This window comes from Cololabis saira, chromosome 19 (genome assembly GCF_033807715.1).
Source record: "Cololabis saira isolate AMF1-May2022 chromosome 19, fColSai1.1, whole genome shotgun sequence".
In the NCBI taxonomy this organism is placed as follows: Eukaryota; Metazoa; Chordata; class Actinopteri; order Beloniformes; family Belonidae; genus Cololabis; species Cololabis saira.
The window spans coordinates 16,110,176-16,131,738 of record NC_084605.1 but is presented as its reverse complement, the minus strand read 5'-3'; the positions used below and the strand labels follow the sequence as shown (position 1 = coordinate 16,131,738).

The window sequence follows — 21,563 nt, the reverse complement described above, 5'->3', positions numbered from 1 at the left end:
TGATTAATAATCAACAACTCAATCTCTCAAGTGCTGAAAGTGGCTTTTTAAAATGCACAAATGTGTTATTTTGTTCAGCCAACTCTGAAAACCTTCTGGGATGTTTCATTTATGGAAATGTGATTTTGTGTGTAGTAACGATCTGCTGGAGGCCATCATGTCCCTATGGATGATCCTTCCGGTCAGCCTGCCCGTCTTCACAATCACAGGAATATGGGTAGTGTGAGTATCTCTGTCCTTTTGACAAACCTTTGTTCTGTATCTCATGTTCATCTGCCTTTTTACTGTCTTCAGGTTTTAAAATATGTAGAGATAGAGAAGGGGGAGGATTTTAAGTACTTGGGGTCAACAGTTCAGAGCAATGGAGAGTGTGGAAAAGAGGTGAAGAAACGTGTGTAGGCGGGATGGAGCGGGCGGAGAAAAGTGTCGGGTGTGATAAAAGAGTTTCAGCTAAAATGAAAGGAAAGGTGTACAAAACTGTGGTGAGACCAGCAATGTTGTTTGGTCTAGAGACAGTGTCACTGATGAAAAGACAGGAGGCAGAGCTGGAGGTAGCAGAGATGAAGATGCTGAGGTTCTTTATGGGAGTGACCAGACTGGATAGGATCAGGAATCAGTGCATCAGAGGGACAGCACAGGTTAGAGGCTTTGGAGATAAAGTCAGGGAGGCCAGACTGAGATGGTTCGGACATATCCAGAGAAGAGATAGTGAATATATTGGTAGAAGGATGCTGAGTTTTGAACTGCCAGGCAGGAGGCCCAGAGGAAGACCAAAGAGGAGGTTTATAGATGTAGTGAAAGAGGACATGAAGGTAGTTGGGGTAAGAGAAGAGGATGCAGAAGACAGGCTCAGATGGAGGCAACTGATTCGCTGTGGCGACCCCTGAAGGGAAGAGCCGAAAGGAGTAGAAGAAGAAGGTTTTAAAATATGTAGAGGGCTGGTCACATAACTGCCCTGGCCACCTTTCATTGTAGTAGCCTGTTGCATTATGGGAGACAGTACAAGTACACGTAGGCAATTCTCCCAAACACTGGACAACTGGACAGATGGCTGCTTCTTTCCTGAAACCTTCACCTCATTAAACCGCTCATTTCAGAATTGTGTTGCATACATATTCTGTAAATGTATCACAGTGTATCACATCTCCTTTTTATGTTTAAAAAAAAAAAGAAATCCATCTGGTTAAACAACACATGTATGCAAAATATGTCATTTTTTGGAGCACAAACCACTTGCTCAAGGTGTCATTGACATGATTACCTTACATGTATAAGCGCCGAAAAGTTATTGATTTATAAACGAAATAGCATGATAGGTATATTTAAAGCATCTTTTTTGGCCTCCTTGGAGCAGGTTCTGGTGATCAAGAGAATTTAAAGTCACGCCATTGTAATCCACCACCCAGCAAGCTGCCAAAGAGCCACAACAGTTCACGTCAGTTTTATTTACATTTATGTCTAAAGTGGAAATGCATCGGGGCACCTCATTAAGTGGACGAGCTTAATTAAGTTAGTTATAATGCAGTCAGTATCAATCAAATTGTGATCAAATTCATTCACATGCTGTCTATTGTCCAATTCAGTATAATAGTACTTCAAATTGTTAACTTTTAAAATGTTATTGATCCAAAAAACCCAATAGATTGTACTAAAGCTGCAAAAAGTCTCAATCATTTGACCTTTGCCAGTAAACAGAAAAAAAGTGTGAAGGAGTGCAGAAGGACCTCCACATATCTGCAACGTGATGCCTTATTATGACCAGGTTGCATTTATAATTCAAAATTCAAATTCAAAAATACTTTATTAATTCCCAAGGGGCAAGTAATTATCACAGTAGTCTAATCTGTGTCATGATTAAAACATCACTTGACCAGTAAAGACCAATGAGGACCAATGAGGACCGGTTAGGAACAGTGAGGACTATTGAGAACCAGGTGGGACCCATGAGGACCAGTGTAGTCTAGGTAGGACCAATGAGGACTAAGTGGGACCAGTGAGGACTAGGCAGGACCAGTGATGACCAGGTAGGACCAGTGAGGACCAGTTAGGACCAGTGATGACCAGGTAGGACCAGTGAGGACCAGGTAGGATCATTGAGGTCTAGGTAGGACCAGTGAGGACCAGGTAGGATCATTGAGATCTAGGCAGGACCATTGAGAACCAGGTAGGACCAGTTAGGACCAGTCAGGTCTAGGTAGGACCAGTGAGGACCAGGTAGGACCAATTAGGACCAGTGAGGACCAGTGAGGACCAGTTAGGACCCATGAGGACTAGGTAGAACCAGTGAGGACCAGTGAGGACCAGTGAGGACCAGTTAGGACCCATGAGGACTAGGTAGAACCAATTAGGACCAGTGAGGTCTAGGTAGGACCAGTTAGGACCCATGAAGACCAGTGAGGACCAGTTAAGACCAGTGAGGACTAGGTAGGACCAGTGAGGACCAGGTAGGACCAGTGAGGACCAGGTAGGACCATTGAGATCTAGGTAGGACCAGTGAGGAACAGGTAGGACCAGTGAGGAACAGGTAGGACCAGTGAGGACCAGGTAGGACCAGTGAGGAACAGGTAGGACCATTGAGGAACAGGTAGGACCAGTGATGACCAGGTAGGACCAGTGAGGAACAGGTAGGACCAGTGAGGACCATGTAGGACCATTGAGGTCTAGGTAGGACCAGTGAGGAACAGGTAGGACCAGTGAGGACCAGGTAGGACCAGTGAGGACCAGGTAGGACCAGTGAGGAACAGGTAGGACCAGTGATGACCAGGTAGGACCAGTGAGGAACAGGTAGGACCAGTGAGGACCAGGTAGGACCAGTGAGGACCATGTAGGACCATGGAGGACCAGGTAGGACCAGTGAGGTCTAGGTAGGATCATTGAGGTCTATGTAGGACCAGTGAGGACCAGGTAGGATCATTGAGGTCTATGTAGGACCAGTGAGGAACAGGTAGGACCAGTGAGGACCATGTAGGACCAGTGAGGGTCAGGTAGGACCAGTGTCCAGCTCAGCATTGATAAATATTGGTGATGGCATTAAAATCATTCAACCTCAACCTTGTTTCTTCCTTATCGTTTCAGATATGCATTGGCCCTCTACAACCAGCACGTCTGCCCTGTGCACAACTGGTAAAAAGACACACTAATACAAACATTTATCATCTATCTGCCAGTTGGTTTTTATCAAGGCAATGTTGAAAATGAAGATGTATCTTTGAGCTTTTGTTTTGATGCAAGCCAACCTCTCACCTAAAAATATTTGGGGTTAATCTTTTACTGTCATTTGCGTAAAGTGAGTGCTGTGATGCCACAAATGTGCAATCTGACACTCAAACATTAACAAAGTCTTCAAGCATTTGTTTTCTTTAGTTGTCCTGCACCATCAGAGGTTTATTATAACCCTTTTAGATAATAATACGGCCTGAAACTGAGATGATTTTCTTAAACGTTGATCCTCTTTAGACAGCTGAGTTGTAGTGCGTCCAGCAGGCTCAGCTGTGGGGAGGGATCCCTGCGATGCTGCGTTCATGCGTGCTGTTGCGTGTGTTGGCAGGCTGTACAACGAGTCCTGCGAGGAGCCGCTCCCGCTGCAGAGAGGGCCGCTGCTGTGCTGCACGCTGGACAACATACCGCTCATCAGGTCAGTGGGGTCACCTGCACATGTTTGTTTGTTTACATGCAACGCTCCTGGTTTCCTGGTTTGTCTGGTTCTTGCAATACTGAGGGTGCTTTCACACCTGTCCCGTTTGGAGCAGTTGTTCCGAAACAGGGAGTGTTTCCCCCTAAAGATCGGTTTGTTTGGTATATGTGAACACAGCAATCGCGCTCGGACAAAACAAGTGAGCCAAGATCACCTAGGAGAGGTGGTCTCGGCTCGCTTCCATTCCAGACCTGGAGCGGTTCGTTTGCAGTGAGAACATAATCGACACAGCAACTGATTAACCATAGAAACACACAGAAACAAAACTAGCCACACTCACTTACAATGCTCCATAGTTGTTGTTTTTCCCGGGGTACGGAAGAGGAAACTCCTTCCACGTTCATTTCTGACCAATGAGAGAACAGTTGGTTCGCGCATGACATTTCTTAACAGCTTTGAACCGCTACAGACGGTTGCCTTGTGAACACAAACGCCACTAACGAAAAACGAAACAACTGCATCGATTTATCCCCTGAATCGGAAAGAAAACAAACGGGCCACAGGTCCGAAAGCACCCTGAGGACCTGCATCACCCGTGAAGCTACGCTCATTTGCAAATCAAACCCCAACAGCGTCTGTATTTATGTGAAATAAAAGTCTGACACTTATCCCTCAGTGTAAGTTCTACGCTAATATTGAAATGAAATGCTGAATCACGGGTTGCACTTCAATGAAATCTGGTCACATGCTGATGAAAGACTTTGGGTTGTCAGAAATGAGCCTGATTAAAGATATCATTCATAATGGTGTCCACTACCGTAGCCATAAATGAAAAATAAAACAAACAAACAAAAAACATTTTAAAAAAAGAATGAAACACAAATACGTCCTGTGCCTCCATGCGCCTTCGTAGCGCGTACCAGGAAGAGAAGGTTCTGTGACCGCTGTCGGCTTCTTTAAGTCGGCTGCTTTCTGGCTTATATGAATTGTTGAATTATGATTTTTTCTTTTGAATGAATTGGATCATAAATGGACTGAATTGGACTTTAAGTTACTTTATTATGATGTGAAATGGTGTTGTACCAGAAACCAAACGTAATTCTAGCTGCACGAATAACGGCTTTGGCTCACACACACTGGATTCATTCATTCATGACTTCATCCACAATTATTATTGTTACCACGTCACGTGAGCGTTACACTATAATATAATCTGAACAAAAATTTTAAATCTTACTTCAGCGTCTTTTAGGGAAACGTTTTCCACCCCGGCGACAGAAACTTGTTATCTTGGGTAAATGCTTGTTTCTAAAGGCTGAATTATGGTTCTGCGTTAAATCAACGCCGAGCCTACGCCGTAGGGTACGCGGCTACGCAGGAGGCTCTCTGTAGCCTACGCCGTAGCCTGACGTGCACCTCCCAAAAAATGGAACTACGCGTCGAGGTGACGCAGACCCAACGCAGACCGAGAGGGCTGTGATTGGTTCGCTTGGTAGCAACGCATTTCCGGTTCCCGTTCGTGAAGCAGTAGTGAACTTTCAGCGCTCTTTTCTTCGTGCATGTGTGATTTTTTTTTTTTTTTTGGGGTTGTTTTGGTTTTTTGCACACTAGTTGTCCTTATCTCTTTGATTCACTGTTACCGGAAAAGCCGGAAGATAAACAAAGTATCAACTAGCGCTCTGGGGGGGTATTGTACCACGGCGAAATTGAGTGACGGAGAAGTCCGAAGGGTTCACGACCGCGTCACGGCAACGGCGTAGGTTTAATGCAGAAACTTAAATCAGGCTTAAGGGTGTGCATAACCGATGACCAGTGAAGGATCCACCAGGCAACAAAACAACTCTTCTTCCTTTCAAGGTCTTGCTTTGCTGATAATCAGGTCAAATGTTATTTAAATCTATGTAGTCTTAATCCAAGGCTCCGAATCTTCTCTTTAATTCACTGAAAGGTTGAAGGGGACAACAGTCCCTCTACAGTAGGAAGGGGGTGTCCAGACCCACTCCCCCCCCCCCATGACCTCCATATACAGTATGTAGAACATGTGGACCAGAACAGAAACAGAGAGGTGTTTGTTGGCCCTGCCGCTCCCCTGCAGCAAGCTGGGAGGGGCTCCTTTAGAGCCTGGGAACCTGCGTTGGAATAAAGGGGTGAATAGAAAATGGATGGATGGATGACGTTTTAGTATGAAACTATTAAAAGTATATGTTATGTAAGACAATTTGATTTGAATATTGTCAGAATAATATAAAAATTATACTAACATACAGACTGAAGTTGCATTCAAGGTATATATTATCCTAAAATTAAGATGCATTGTCCATCGAATGACCAAAATCAAATGATCAGTTCTGCCTTATTGAGGCCTGTAGTCATGAGGGGGTGGACCCTGTGGCATTTACAGGAAAAAGAGGGGTTTATCTTGTGCGCTGGATCCTTCACACGTCTTTGAAGCTTTGCTGCAGAATCTAAAACATGTTTTTCCCTCTACGACCATGCAACAACGCTCAGACTGATGCGAGTGGTTTAAGTTACTGCGGAGAGCTTCACCCTGCAGGAGACGAGCCTGAATATGGGATCTTAGATCCACTATCTGCTATGGTCTGTTCATACCCTTCACGGGGCTTTCTGTGTGTAAATAAAGACCAGGGTCACTCTGTCCTAAGCTCGACCGTTGGAAAAATGAAAAATCAGGAGGTCATGGTTTGAACTGTGAGTGATTGAATGAACTTGGACGTGAGCCCGCTGAGGCTGGAGGTTGCTTCACATTAACCCCCCTCTTCTCCTCTCTGTTTCCTCCCTAGTAAATGTGGGACTCTGCCACCTGAAAGCTGCTTTTTCAGCCTCATATGCAGCATCGGCTCATTCATGGGTAAATATCCCTTCAGGTTGCCTTCAAATGCACGCAGCCAGGTATCTTTACCTCTGTATGATGTACATCCACATGTCTCTTGATTGTGAAAGATTCTGGGCATTTTTCAGCATTCGAACCCTCAGGCTTGTTTTTTCAGCTGGTGTGAGCCCAGCCAAGTCTCTTTTCCCCAGAATCCACCGCCATGTCCCGCTCCAGCCTTCAGTCTGAGGGAAAAATGTACTTTATACCCTGAATGGTGCTTTTTTTGTGCATTGTACAACCCACAAAACATCCCTCTGTGACTGAAGGGGCAGCTGCCGGGCTCTGCCGTGGGCCAAAACTATCAAAGCATCTATTTTTGGTGGTCTTCTGAGGGTTCGTAGCTCAACGTGCAGAATACTTGTTAGTTTTCTGTGTCCGTTTGCTTCACGGATGTCCGTGAGTTTTCTTACATTCTAGGAATCTTACCACTAATTTTCTAGCGGAAGTGAAGTCATGTCATAAATGTGACTGTATGAAACCGGTGTGTTGTTCGGGTGTGTCCTGCTGCAGGTGAGCTGATGCTGATCTACTGAAGCGTGTATGTTAGATGATGATGCCGTCGTGTTCAGTCACTGTCAAGCGATGCCTCCGGTTTTATTGGAGGTGAATTCTTCAAGCCGGACGTTAACCTCAAACGCACTCAAACTCAATCGTATGGTCACGATAAAATCCTGCAGCACCCCCGCAGGACTGCACCTTGCAGTCACTGAGTTAACTCTGGGTAACTGAGTACTTTGGACGAATATGAGGCCAAAAGTATGCTGAACCAGGGGCGGGACTTCAGGGGGGTTTGGGGGGGTGGTACTCCCCCGTCCTGGGGCCCAATGGCCCGCAAGATTTTATTATTTTTTTGTGGCACCACTTGGTTCATATTAGGTATAAAGCATTGTATAATATGTTGTGCTGAGATTTTCACACTCACAGTTAACATTAAAACAAAAATTGCTGCTCTGGTTTTGGTCGGTTCTGTGTCGGTTTCGTGTTTCGTGTTTTCGTGTGGTTTTTGTTGCAGATTTCCAGTGCTCGACGTGTGCCTCCATGTGTTCTTGCTTCCTGGTTTAGCAGCGGATGTCACCCCCCCCCCCCCCCCCCCCAAAAAAAAAACAAAAAAAACCCCACCGGGTTTGTATGTGTATATATGTATGTGTATGCGTATGTATGCGTGTATATATGTATATATATATTAAATATAGTAACAATGCACATATATATGCCTTAGGTTTTTACCAGCATGGTATTAATCATTAATATGTGTGCATCCAGGTTACACCAGGTCACCAGTCCATCGCAGGGCTCAACGTGAATCCGTGTGTGGAATTTTCACGTACGCAAAAAAAAATTCAGATGTTCAAAAGCGCACATGCGGGAGCAAAACAATCCGCCCTGTCTCCTCCCTCAAATACATATGTTTGAATATGATAATGAAGATAATTATCAATTAAAAACCACTTATCCTAACAAGGAACTTGCAAAAACAAGTAAAACAAATAAAAAAAAGTGAGCTGGAGACAGTCCTGTCAAAAGTTGAGGCCTGGAAAAAATAATTTATTTGGAGGCATTTCTTCTGATTTAAACTGCATTGCATTATGGGTATTGTTGTTCTTTGCTTTGTGCTGCGTACGGGTTTGTGAATGTTTATGGGCAGCGTTAGTGCATCATTACACTCTGCTTTTCTTGTTTGTATTTCAAGAACCGACACCAGAACTTAAGTTTGTGGACGAAAAACGGCTCCTTGTTCCACTTTATTGTCATGCGTATTACATATACTGACCAACGTACCAACGTACACATTTATTGAGTCTTACACTTTATGGATGTCCGCGATCACCACTCTCATAAGCAATATGAACAATATAAACTTATATTTAAAACATGAAGCATCACGATCTGATTCCTCCGCTGCAGAAATAAAGACAACTTGTGCCGACGGGATTATTGAGGTGCAAACGTGAGAAATAAAGAGCAAAGTTGCTGTAACTCGGAGTGTTGCATCCGCAGAAGGATAGACCGGTCTGTGTCCCTGCCTCCATCACCGGAGAAACACTTTCTGGATCCTGCAGCACCTGCAGCCGACTCCATATCAGAATCTGAAAGTTGCCTAAACATTCAATAAAAACTTCATTCATTCAACTTCATTCATTCATTGCAGAGTCATATCAGTTCGTACCAACCAACCTTTCCATGACATCTTAGTTTTATTTTAAAAGACAACTTTACAGAACCGGTTTTTCCCTGCAAAATGTATTTTAATGTTTTTCTGTTCAGACACAGTTATTGGCTGTTTTAGGATCTGGCTTTTATCTCGAGTAGTCGTCCCACACGGTCGTCATGGTGACAGAGATGTCCGACCTGTCAGCAGCTCCAGCTGAAAGCATCATATTGGCCTGAACTGGAGCAGCTGGTCCAGTTCAGGGCAGAGATCCAGAAGGATCCTCTTGGTGCCTAAACCAGCTGATGGTCCAGTCTTAGTCCTGGACCAGCAGGTCGGTGTGATCTGGCATCTCAATCAAGGTGTTGTTGGGCGCAGATGTGTCCATATGCAAAGCAACAAGTCTTCTTGGTCATTTTTAATTTGTGAATCTCAGAGAGAAAAATGGATCTCTCCAGCCAACCCTTTAGCTCGGAGAAAGCTGCAGGCGTGTGGAAGCTCACGCTCTGGAAACGTTCCCTGACATCAAAAGCTTCCCCCTTTTGATTCTGCTCCAATAAACAATACTTGGTTTATGTTTGTGGTGGAGTTTGTTTTATTCGAAGGTGTGGTGTGAGTGGGGATTAGAAGAATGGTAATTGTCAAGGCACAGAACATGAAGTCCATTCATGCTGGGCAGCAGCCCAAGAAATGCACCGATAACCCAGAATCCCAAACACAGAGTCTTATCACTGCATGCACTCCACCATCACTGCTGGACTGCCAACAGGGACTTCAAAACACTCCGCTCTGCAGCTTGTAGCACGATCAGCACCAGATGTCAACACGGTCACACGGAAATGTGGGAGGGTGGCCTGACACTGCTGTGAGGCTTTGATGGAGCTGTTTGATCAGCAGACCTCGGGAATCATCCCACACAGAGATCTGCAATTTCATCGCTAAACGTTGCAGGAGGAACATCTCGGCTCAGGCTCCTCTCATGCAGAACGCCCAGCACATTTACTGGCACCATTAAGTGACCTGATGTCCTGGGGCCTCATGTACAAAGAGTGTGTGGATTTCAACCTGAAACCGTGCGTGGAATTCTTGCTTACGCAAAAAAAAATTCAGATGTTCAAAACTGTGCGTACGCCCAAATCCACGCACGTTTATTTGAACATCACAATCAACGTGGAATTGAATGGACATGCAGGAGCACAACACTCCTCTCTCAAGTAGATCTATTTGAATATGATAATGAGGATAAATATCCATTAAAAACGCTCATCCTAACAAGGAACTTGGAAAAACAAGTAAAACAAATTAAAAAAACCTTGGCTGTGAGCTGGAGATCTGGCTTTTATCTCGAGTAGTCGTCCCATACAGTCGTCATGGCGACTGAGAGATGTCCGACCTGTCAGCAGCTCCCGCTGAAAGCATCATGTTGGTCTGAACCGGAGCAGCTGGTCCAGTTCAGGACAGAGATCCAGAAGGATCCTCTTGGTACCTAAACCAGCTGCTGGTCCAGTCTTAGTCCTGGACCAGCAGATCGGTGTGATCTGATGCATCAGCAAGTTCCTCTAACGGAGCCAAGGCAACGATTGGGATTTGCGGGTTCCATCGTTGAGCTCCTGTCTTTGGTTGTATGTTCCGATCATGTGGTTGATTGTGAGATTGTTGCAGCTAAGTGTAACATTTCCTCATATTCTGCACTTCACTGCATCACCAGTGAGAGTCTCCAACGGACAAAACCTCAGAAAAGTGCGTACGCCAGACTTGATGTGTGCGTGAAGGACTGCAACTTTCCACGTTCAAATCACTTTTTGAACATCCGACCGTGAGCATAGAAACTGGCGTACGCACGTTTTTTGTGCGCTGCACGTTTTGTACGTGAAGCCCCAGGTCCTTTGTTTTGGAAATTATTTCTTTCCACAGACACATTCCCAGACCTAAGCTCAAATCTACCCTTACATACTCATGGAAACATGATGAAAGATAGGCAGCATGTGGATTAGATGGAACATCTTCATGTTGATTGTCTCCTTTTGGAAGTTGAGGCTGGTTTCCGTGTGTTTGCTGTCAAGTTTGACAATCTGATCTGTTGTTTCTTCCTGTCCGTGTTTGGCTCCTCCAGTGATGCTTATCGGCCTGCTGCGCTACGCTCACGTGATCGAGAAGCACCAGAACTGTGTCCTCAACACGGCCGGCCTCTCCGCCGGCTGGATCTGTGCTGCGGGGCTCATCATGGTGGGGAACTTCCAGGTAGGCAGCTCAAACCTTCACCCAAGTAGGTGGTCCCCGACTACCCCGGTCCCCGACTACCCCGGTCTCCGACTACCCCGGTCCCCGACTACCCCGCCCCCAGATTACCCCGGTCCCAGATTACCCCGGTCCCAGACTACCCCGGTCCCAGATTACCCCGGTCCCCGACTACCCCGGTCTCCGACTACCCCGGTCCCCGACTACCCCGCCCCCAGATTACCCCGGTCCCAGACTACCCCGGTCCCCGACTACCCCGGTCCCCGACTACCCCAGTCCCAGACTACCCCGGTCCCCGACTACCCCGGTCCCCGACTACCCCGGTCTCCGACTACCCCGGTCCCCGACTACCCCGGTCCCCGACTACCCCGGTCTCCGACTACCCCGGTCCCAGATTACCCCGGTCCCAGACTACCCCAGTCCCAGACTACCCCGGTCCCCGACTACCCCGGTCCCCGACTACCCCGGTCTCCGACTACCCCGGTCCCCGACTACCCCGGTCCCCGACTACCCCGGTCCCAGATTACCCCGGTCCCCGACTACCCCGGTCCCCGACTACCCCGGTCCCCGACTACCCCGGTCCCAGATTACCCCGGTCCCCGACTACCCCGGTCCCAGATTACCCCGGTCCCCGACTACCCCGGTCCCAGACTACCCTGGTCCCAGATTACCCCGGTCCCAGACTACCCCGGTCCCAGACTACCCCGGTCCCCGACTACCCCGGTCCCAGACTACCCTGGTCCCAGATTACCCCGGTCCCAGATTACCCCGGTCCCAGATTACCCCGGCCCCCGACTACCCCAGTCCCAGACTACCCCGGTCCCAGACTACCCCGGTCCCCAACTACCCCGGTCCCCGACTACCCCGGTCCCAGATTACCCCGGTCCCCGACTACCCCGGTCCCAGACTACCCCGGTCCCCGACTACCCCGGTCCCAGACTACCCCGGTCCCAGACTACCCCGGTCCCAGACTACCCCGGTCCCAGACTACCCCGGTCCCAGATTACCCCGGTCCCAGATTACCCCGGTCCCAGACTACCCCGGTCCCAGATTACCCCGGTCCCCGACTACCCCGGTCTCCGACTACCCCGGTCCCCGACTACCCCGGTCCCAGATTACCCCGGTCCCCGACTACCCCGGTCCCCGACTACCCCGGTCCCCGACTACCCCGGTCCCCGACTACCCCGGTCCCAGATTACCCCGGTCCCCGACTACCCCGGTCCCCGACTAGCCCGGTCCCAGATTACCCTGGTCCCAGATTACCCCGGTCCCAGACTACCCCGGTCCCAGACTACCCCGGTCCCCGACTACCCCGGTCCCAGATTACCCCGGTCCCAGACTACCCCGGTCCCAGATTACCCCGGTCCCCGGTTATATAATTATTAGTTTGATTGTAATCTCACTGTTAGTTATTCAAGCCGCTTTTGTGCTGTTAGTTTCTTTGAAATTGATGTGAGTGTTTGATGTTTTCTGCACAGTATTGCAAGTCCACTGGATGCAGAGTCACTGAAGCAACGCTTTATTATCTGAATAAATATGTATTTATATAATGTTCATAATCTAAATGAGTTAAGATAGTGTTTGAAAAAAAAAATGTTTTTGTTTGTTTTGTCATTTTTTCTTACACTTGCTTAAAAAAAGGAGAAAAAAATTGAAAATTGTAGGTCATTGTCATGGCAACATGAAGCACAGGGCCTGCATGTAACATCTAGTACAACAGTCACAAAGGAGCTCAGATTGTCCCTTCTTTTGGCACACAGATAATATATTTATACATTGTCAACATTTGAATGAAAGAGCCACGCGTGTCAACCGAACGTTGTTCGTCTTTCAGCTCCTCCCGAGGAGGTTTGTTGGGCAGGAAATGACAGCGAAATGTGAAACGCTGAAAGCTGATTTACAAGACAGACTGAGCTGCCAAATGCAGCTCTGATTGACAGGTTAACCATCACTCCTCATGTGCTGAGCCTCTGCGTCCTCCCAACTCCAGCAGCCTCTCAGACCTTTGTAGACCTTCCAAAGCACACGTGCTTTCATGTTCCCCTTGTTTTGTCTGTAAATTGTTTGGTTGTCTCTTTGAGGCAGGGGGTTATTGAAGTTGTTAGTTGGTGTTGGTGCCATATTTGAAAAGAAGCTCAAACTGTGTGTTGTGCAGAGTAAAAGCTCTGCTGTCCGTGGTGATCAGCTGTTCACATAGATGTCTTTTTACGGCAGACATACGTTTCCACTGCTGAACATCTGAATATATGGTGACAATTGTGTGTTTAAGATTCTCTCTAATTCTTCATCTCTTAATGGTGTATTTACTTTATTTCAGAGGGAAATATTATTATTTCTAATCCACTATAGATGATTATAATATGCCACTGTATATTTTTAAGGAGACATTATGAAAAAGGTACTTTTTCCACAGCAGAGAGCATATATTTAGGTGTTTAAATTGATTAGGATAACAGACTGCATAAAACCAGCCGAGGTCGGAAACTAACTTCAGATTTGCAAGGTACTGTGACATCACAGATCCAGATCAGAGTAAATGTACCCATCTTCCTCTTAATTAACCCCACGGAGCTTCATGTCAGGCTTGTGTTGCAGTACCTCAGAAGTCAGTTCTGTAAAGTTGGAGCAACATTTTGAAAGTGTGTTAACTTAAACATTAAAAAGGTAACTTTTGTAGCGAATTTCGTGAAAAAGAAGTTTAATTAAGACCCGAGGAAATGGTCTCAACTTCTGAATGAAAGGGTGTAATGTCTCCTTTAATGCAGACACCACTCAACTGAGAACAGACACATGTCGTTTCAATACTTTTATTTTGATGACAGCATCACATTTCTAAAAGTATGCAGAAAAAGGATGGATTAGACTAAATATAAATACATCTGGGGGATGACAAGAATCAATTAATCTGAATCAAAATCCTGGGATTGTGGGAGTTTTAGCGATACGCCGATTAAAATGTAGTATGTTTCTTAAAGATATTCCTTTTATTGTGTTCATAATAATGAGTTTTAAAAATGAGTTTTCTTTCAGGTGCAACGGAAGAAAAAACACAACCCTATAATGCTAAGAAAACTATGACCAAAATGTTCCCATTTGTACTTATTTCGTCATATAAGAAAATTTCAAACTGCTTTAAGTAAAAACATGTAAAGATTTCTTGATCTGCTCAACTTCCCCTTAGCAATCATCTTCGATGTCTGTTTCAAGAGATAAAAAAGTCATATTCAGGCACGTGTGCATTTTTCTTTAAATGCACACGTGGTGGGTATGACAGGTATGTGTGCATCTCAGGTTACTCCTGTTACGTCTGTGCACATGTGGGCCCCTTCAAATACGTTCTGGAGCACAATGCAGAGTTTGCTCTTTCATCGACGGCAGACATAATACATGAACAGCCCCTTCTGCTCACTGATTGGCTGCAAGTTCCTCCACCCTGTCTTTGTTCAGGCTTAGGTAATGAACTCCGGCAGGAGTCCTTGGGTGGTGTTACAATGTGAAAATATGTGTTGTACTTACTCTGAAAGTGTTTATATCGCAGAGGAAGGAGTGCTTTTGTTGCATTAAGAATCACGTCAGCTGAGGAGATTCCTCTGCATGCAGCTCATCATAGCCCCAACTGCATTTTAAGAAAATCATCATCATCACCATCACCTGTATGATATTTTCAGGCTGATGCTTCAATGTTATAGCATCACATGATTAAATTCCTTCAAAATTAAAAAAAAGCGGCCTCCTCTGCAACAGTGTCTCAGCTACTGAAGCATGTTCAGGGGCAAAATCAGAATGTCCTTCTGAAGCAGTTTACAAAAGAAACTGTAGCATAATTTGCTACTTACACTTATAATCGGATGAATGTATTAAAACACTTACATTTTTTCCACACACTACTCCTGATTTTTAGCTTGGCTTTTACGTATTAACAGGGTTTTATGCATCATGAGGCAGTACTTCCTGTTTGAAATTAATGTAATCTCATTGTTCCTGACTTTCTCAGTTCAAGATGACACTGTTTAAGTGTCATAGATGATGATGGAGAGGATCTGATTTCTCTTGTAAATCAGTCCTCTCACGGTTTTTCCGTGTAAATGTGCCCGCTCTGCCGTTTGTCAATTATGACTGAGGACTGCCCGTGTTGGGTCAGGATAACCTGTGGATGGGATTCTGATTCGTCCTGATGGTTACAGATGGGCACCAGATTGTATTGACCTCATCAAGGATGAGATTATTTCCACTTCTACAGCTTTTTATGTAGCCTTCAGCCTGTATTTGATGGCTCACATCTGTTTTTTGATGGGCCAAAGATTTTGTCGCTGAACATAATGAGTCCCATTGAGAAGGTGCAGCTTGATTAGTGGCCCAAAAGCCAAAATTCACTTTCTTCATTATCTTTACTCACCCTTGGATTGGGATTTACCACTCACTACATATTGTATAAGATCACGCAGGTCTGGGTTTCATTAGATAATCAATAATTGTACACCACATTCATGTAAACACATTCATATTTTCCAAACTAATAACTAAATAAATAAACATGGGTTGTGGTATCTAAATAAAAGCGCTCTTCCATGTTTTTGTTTTTTCTTTAGATCCTCTTTTAGTATTTAAAATCAAAAACCAAAATATGGGAGTCAACAGTAGAATGTTTGGTTTGGTTTGGTTTGGTTGGTAGGTAGGTAGGTAGGTAGATAGGTAGGTAGGTAGGTAGGTAGGTAGGTAGGTAGGTAGGTAGGTAGGTAGGTAGGTAGGTAGGTAGGTAGGTAGGTAGGTAGGTAGGTAGGTAGGTAGGTAGGTAGGTAGGTAGGTAGGTAGGTAGGTAGGTAGGTAGGTAGGTAGGTAGGTAGGTAGGTAGGTAGGTAGGTAGGTAGGTAGGTAGGTAGGTAGGTAGGTAGGTAGGTAGGTAGGTAGGTAGGTAGGTAGGTAGGTAGGTAGGTAGGTAGGTAGGTAGGTAGGTAGGTAGGTAGGTAGATAGGTAGGTAGGTAGGTAGGTAGGTAGGTAGGTAGGCAGGCATGAAGGAAATAATGAAGGTAGGTCAGCAAAATGCCATAAATGTACAACACTGTCATACTAACCACACGCTGCCAAAAAAAGGAATATTTTTCTACAGCCATCTCCATTTTTTCTTCTTTTTTTGTAATTGATGATGATTTTAACTAAAAGAAATGTCTAAAACGTTACTGAAACTCATTTATTTCAAAATGCTGTTCTGAACGGCATTGAGAGTTTATAGAAGACCCTTGGGTTTCTTGGTTTTCTTTAATAGCTTTAAGAGTCCTTGGTGGGTTTTTGTGTTTTGCAGGTTGACTTTGCCAAAGTCCTTCACTACATTGGGGCTGGAGTGGCCTTCCCGTCCAGCATGCTGTTTGCGTGCCTTCAGTCGGCTCTGACCCACAGACTGGCCAAAACCCAGGGGGAGTACCGGATTGGCCACTTACGAGTTGGGATGACGCTTCTGGCCCTGATCACCCTGGTGCTCAGTATCCTGTTCCTACTGCTGCTGCAGCGTTTAAGTCAAATTTTAAAGTCTAATAATAACATGTTTAAAGGGATTTATTTTCTTTTTGAGATGTGTTTGCATTAAATTATAATGTGAAGATATGTCTTATTAGACAATCAACAGTGGTGATAGTGCTCTCAGTTTGGAGAATAATAACATTTCCCATGGGGATCTAAGATAACATTTACTAAGTATGAGGATTATTTACCATCTATAACAACTCCAACCTCAAGTTTCAGTTTTCAGACATATGCTCACAGTGTCACTTTGGAACCAGGTAGTTATTTACTTTGTCTCCACAGTTTCTTTATCACAGAGCCTCCACGTTGCAGCATAATCAGCAGTCCAAGTAACACAGTATTATAGGGTACTTAATAAAGGCACATAAACTAACAACTTAGAAATACTTCATTCAGCCTTAATTAAAAAACATGAAAATATTCCTTTAACAGACTTTAAACTGAGGCCATTTTCTCTAGGTGTGTACTAGATACAAGTTCCTAGGTGATAAAACACTGAGTTCACGTTACAAGACAGCACCCTCTAGTGGTAGTAATCGTTATGGGAAGAAAGATCTTTGTTATTATCTGGTTTGACTCTAATTATATATCTCATGGGGACTATTGTTTGTAATCCATGTGATAAAGTAATGTAAATATTTAAATGAGAAGTTCAAAACTGTTCAATTATGTCATAGACTCATCCCTGATGATTAAAGAAGTCCACACGTGGACCGTGAATGTGTACGTGTGCATGCTGGGGTTGATGAGAGAGATTTTGTTCGTGTTAAACGGTGCGTTTGCTGACATCGTTGGGCTCCAGCTGCAGTCATTGTTCTCCTTAACGTCTAATCCCCAGGCGGTGTTTTCTTTTGCCAGGAGAGCTTTGCCCTGCAGCACGCCTCTGCCATCTTTGAGTGGATCTACTGCATGCTCATCATGCTCTTCTACGGGACATTTGCTTTCGAGTTTGGGGGCATGTCAGGGGATACCCTGATGGTGCTCTCCAGAGGAGAGGGAGTGCACAGCTTCTCCAACTCTGAACAGAAGACGGAGGTCAGCGGAGGGACCAGCCACCACCAGCCCGACAGTTTGTCGATCCTGTAGCTGAACCAGGGCGTCACTCAGACATGGACCCACATGGAAGAAGCCCAGTCAGGGCAGTAGCCATAGCAACAAAGCTGTTCGCCTCAGCAGGGACAAAAAACTTCAAGACATATCTTGGCTGTAGCTCTGCAGACTCAACTGTAAAAACATTGCATAATATCACAAGTGCCTTTCTGAACACAGAGGCCAGCGATGAGCTAAACTTGCACACACACCCACACCCGCAGTCCTCTTTGTTTGTTTTAATTATGTAACAGCTGAATCCCTTGGTGGAAATGCCTTTCATTAGACCAAGCATCATGAAAGTGCCTGAGAAATGTCGCTCCTTGCTGGGGCGGGTTTGGGCGTCAGTCCGAAAAGGCTCCCACCGAAACGTGTATTGTTTTTACTCAGGAAGTTTTGTTACATCACCAGCTTTCACATCTTCCTTCAAGACAAATCAAAAGAAAAAAAAACTACTAAACTCACACAAACAATAAGAGGATGTTCTGATATGTCAACAAATGTGTTTTAACCGAAGTGGCTTATTTCACTGACACATTTTGGCGTGAGTATTTCTCCTTATTATAAACAGCTTATTTTCCATTTTAACCTATAAAATCCACAGCAAAAAAGCCAAAGTAGGCATGTCACATTTCTCCTATAAGCTCATCTCTGACTTATATTCTGTTATGCCAACAAAGCTGGATAATTTTTCTCAGAGAGAATGACTTTCACATCAGCCTTTACAAGAAGGAATAATCATGCTGTATTCAATAACACACAATAAAGATCTATGAGAAATAAAGAAAAAAAGGCATTTCCAGGATTTCAAGCATTATTTTTGCTTTAACTTACAAACCGTTCTAAAATAATTTTAATTCGCTGGATATTAAACATCTAACACATAAATTGCCCAGTACAGGTATAATATCCATTAACTTAGTCTTGTCCAGGTTGAAGGTTCAGAGGGAGCAGCCGGAGCAGAGGTTCAGATAGTCTAGGAACAATGGCCCTTAGATTTCAAGATACACCTACCTGAGGTAGAAGAACCAACCACAAAAATGATTTTTATTATCTTTAGGGTCTCCTATTAGTGAAATTGGATGTTGTGGTTTTTTATTTTGGGGGGAAATTTGTTTTTTTGGCTCTTCTTTAGAACTACTCCAAACCCTGAAAAGGGGCCAAGTTCGGCCAGTTCGAATAGAGGAAAAATGAGAAAAAAGCCTATAACTTGAGAATGCTCACTCTTTTCTGCATCAGACTTGCTGATGAACCAGGTGGCTGTCCACCATCATCAAACAGTCAGAAAATGATTTACCTGAGAAAATAGTTAAATATAGCACTGTAATCATACCTTTAGTTAAAATTGTACTTTTTGGTAATACGAACATATAGGACTCTTACAAAAATGAAATTACTCTGCGATTGAGCCTGGCATACTGGATGCGCTGGTATGGGTAGATTGAAAGAAAGACACTACATTAACAAGGAAATACATATTGTACTGTGCGCATATTTAAATTGTGTTCTTTGTTGAATTTTATGCTCCTTTATATAGGCTACCACTTTGTTTTCAAACATCCCTAGGATGATCATTCCCAAACTTATAATACCGGTACGTTACATTTTGATCTGACGTGTTTCCGGTTTCTGCTAAGTGCTGTCCCATTCTTATTTCTACCAAATGGAGCGCTCACACCCTCTCACACTTGATCACTTCCAGCTGACGTCACTAAAGTCTGTGAGGCTTCAGGGCTTGATGGTTTAGGGTGGAGATTGGAATTCAGGGGAAGACGTTTTTCTTTTTGTTGATGTAATGTCACTTGCATGCCACTAGGTGTCACTGTTTGACCGCTCTCCTGCAGCCTGCCGGCGGAGCCCAGCGCCTGAAAGGGAGAGTAATCCAGTTAATAGGTTTTAAGAAAAGGTTAGTTATTCAGGATGCAGTTTACAAACATGTTCAAGAAGTTTATTGTCATCTGCAGCAGTAACACAAGGTTGTATTGAGCAATTAAAAACTTGTGACAAGGCATGCATTTAATAATAATATCAACACTCAAAGCAAAGACAAACAAGGAGCTAGAAGCATAAACAACAAGACAAAAAATTAACTAAAATCTGTATAAATAAGGGCATTTAAAAAGGTAAAAGAACATATTTACAAATTTGCAGAAATGTATTGACCAATTTGCAGAATGTACAATTTAGGCTACCCTTTTTTTAAAGGGAACCCTGGCTATTAAGACATGTAGGTCTTAAAAGATAAATGTTGGTATCAATTATAACAATGTGATATAAAAAACATTTTTGATGTCTTCGTTTTTATAAAATTTGAAAATATAATTTAACTCATAGGTCGCCATTGTTGTTTACACCGCAATGCACTCTGGGTAGTGACGTCAGTCGGTTGCACCTGCTGGCCCCCGTACACTGTTGTGACTGTTCAACGAGATAATCCAGAGGATAAACATCTCATCTGTTCAGCCATTTCAATTTGAACCCGAGCGCAAGGTCAAGGAGGAGGACAACACTGAAAACATATCTCAAAACGAGCCAAATGAAGACCAAGAAAGACAGGATGAGGCAAGAGTGGGACAAAATCCCTGGTGTCTGTGCAGCAACTGCGTCTCAATGCAAACAGAGAAGGAGAGCGTTTGCTGTCAAGAGCTCATGTTTTGTCAGCAGCTGTTCACTTTAAGCTATTGTGTGATAAAACGTATTCCAATATCAATAATTTGGGAGATTATTAGCATCCACCGCTGTCCTATGCTTTATAAATCATTAGGACAGTGGCGCAGCCAGGATTCAATTTCGTAATAGGCACAGAAACAGTCCGTCCACTGCTCTATACGGCTAATTTCACTCGGCCTGAATATTCCACTATCCATTAGGGAGAGCATAGGTTGGTTGGCTATTCAGTGTTCAATAAGTATTTCAAAGATCTTTTTTCCTCAAACAAAACTTTGCAGTGAAAAATTGGATAACGTGCGCACGGCGCACTACAGATATGGTGATATTATTATGCGCACCTCCACACAGATACAATGCACCTACAAAAAAGTAAAAAAAAAAAGAAAAAGTACAGTACCATAAAGCATGAACTATTAAAACACCATAAAAGCACCATAAAACTCAGATAGGCTAACCGACCACATGTCTCAACTTGCAGATAGCCGATGCTACAATAAAAACCCCAGCCAGATGTGGCGTCATTAAATTAAATAATAATAATGACTTGGATTTATATAGCGCCCTTCTAGGCACCCAGAGCGCTTTACAGAAATCATTATTCATCCATACACATTCTCCGGTGGTGGTAAGCTACATTTGTGGCCACAGCTGCCCTGGGGCAGACTGACGGAAGCGTGGCTGCCATATCGCGCCTAACGGCCCCTCCGACCACCACCAACATTCATACACATTCATACACATTCACACGAGGCAAGGTGGGTAAGGTGTCCAAGGACACTACGACAGCAAACTGGGACAGAGCGGGATTCGAACCGCCGACCTTCGGATCATTGGACGACCCGCTCTACCACCTGAGCTACTGCCGCCCCTGTAAACAAAGATGTTCTTGCCTATTTGAAGCGAAGTCTGCGCCTCCCGTTTCGTCAAACTCCCGGGCAAGTCCACTCAGCCTCTGGTCTGTCATGGTTACATCAAACGGTGGACCCAGCACGTACCAAAAATAAATTCTTCAAAAAAAGGTTACGCACAGTGCGTACAGGATTCCGGCTGGCGGCGCCACTGCGTTATATACAGTTTAATGCACTGATAAGATGCGCACGACTTTGATCATTTTTGCAGATCTCCCGTGCATCACAGCACATGAGAACTTTGAGCCAATTTGCCTCAACCGAGACGTCTTATGGGCTGCCCTCGTCAGCCTCCACGACTGGGAGGGTGCTGCTCATCTATGTTTTAGATACCTGTCGCAGTTAAACAAACGTGGCTTTTCTTCCCAGAGCAACCGAACTACGTCATCGCCCCCAGAATGCATTGCGCAGGTAAAACATGGCGCCTCCCGCAGGTCAAAATATGTAATAAACATAAAGCAATT

At 44.6% G+C, this 21,563-nt stretch overlaps 1 protein-coding gene across 1 annotated transcript; it reads left to right on the top strand.

Annotated features, from left to right (window-relative positions):
- The first annotated feature begins 157 nt into the window (after window positions 1–157).
- LOC133419273 (transmembrane protein 150A-like) lies at window positions 158–18,295 on the top strand. Its single transcript, XM_061708344.1, has 7 exons — window positions 158–222; window positions 3,076–3,123; window positions 3,548–3,634; window positions 6,436–6,503; window positions 10,790–10,917; window positions 16,215–16,392; window positions 17,271–18,295. Exons 1-7 carry the CDS (start codon window positions 158–160, stop codon window positions 17,516–17,518), a joined length of 822 nt encoding a protein of 273 aa, XP_061564328.1. The 3' UTR covers window positions 17,519–18,295.
- Window positions 18,296–21,563: the final 3,268 nt, after the last annotated feature.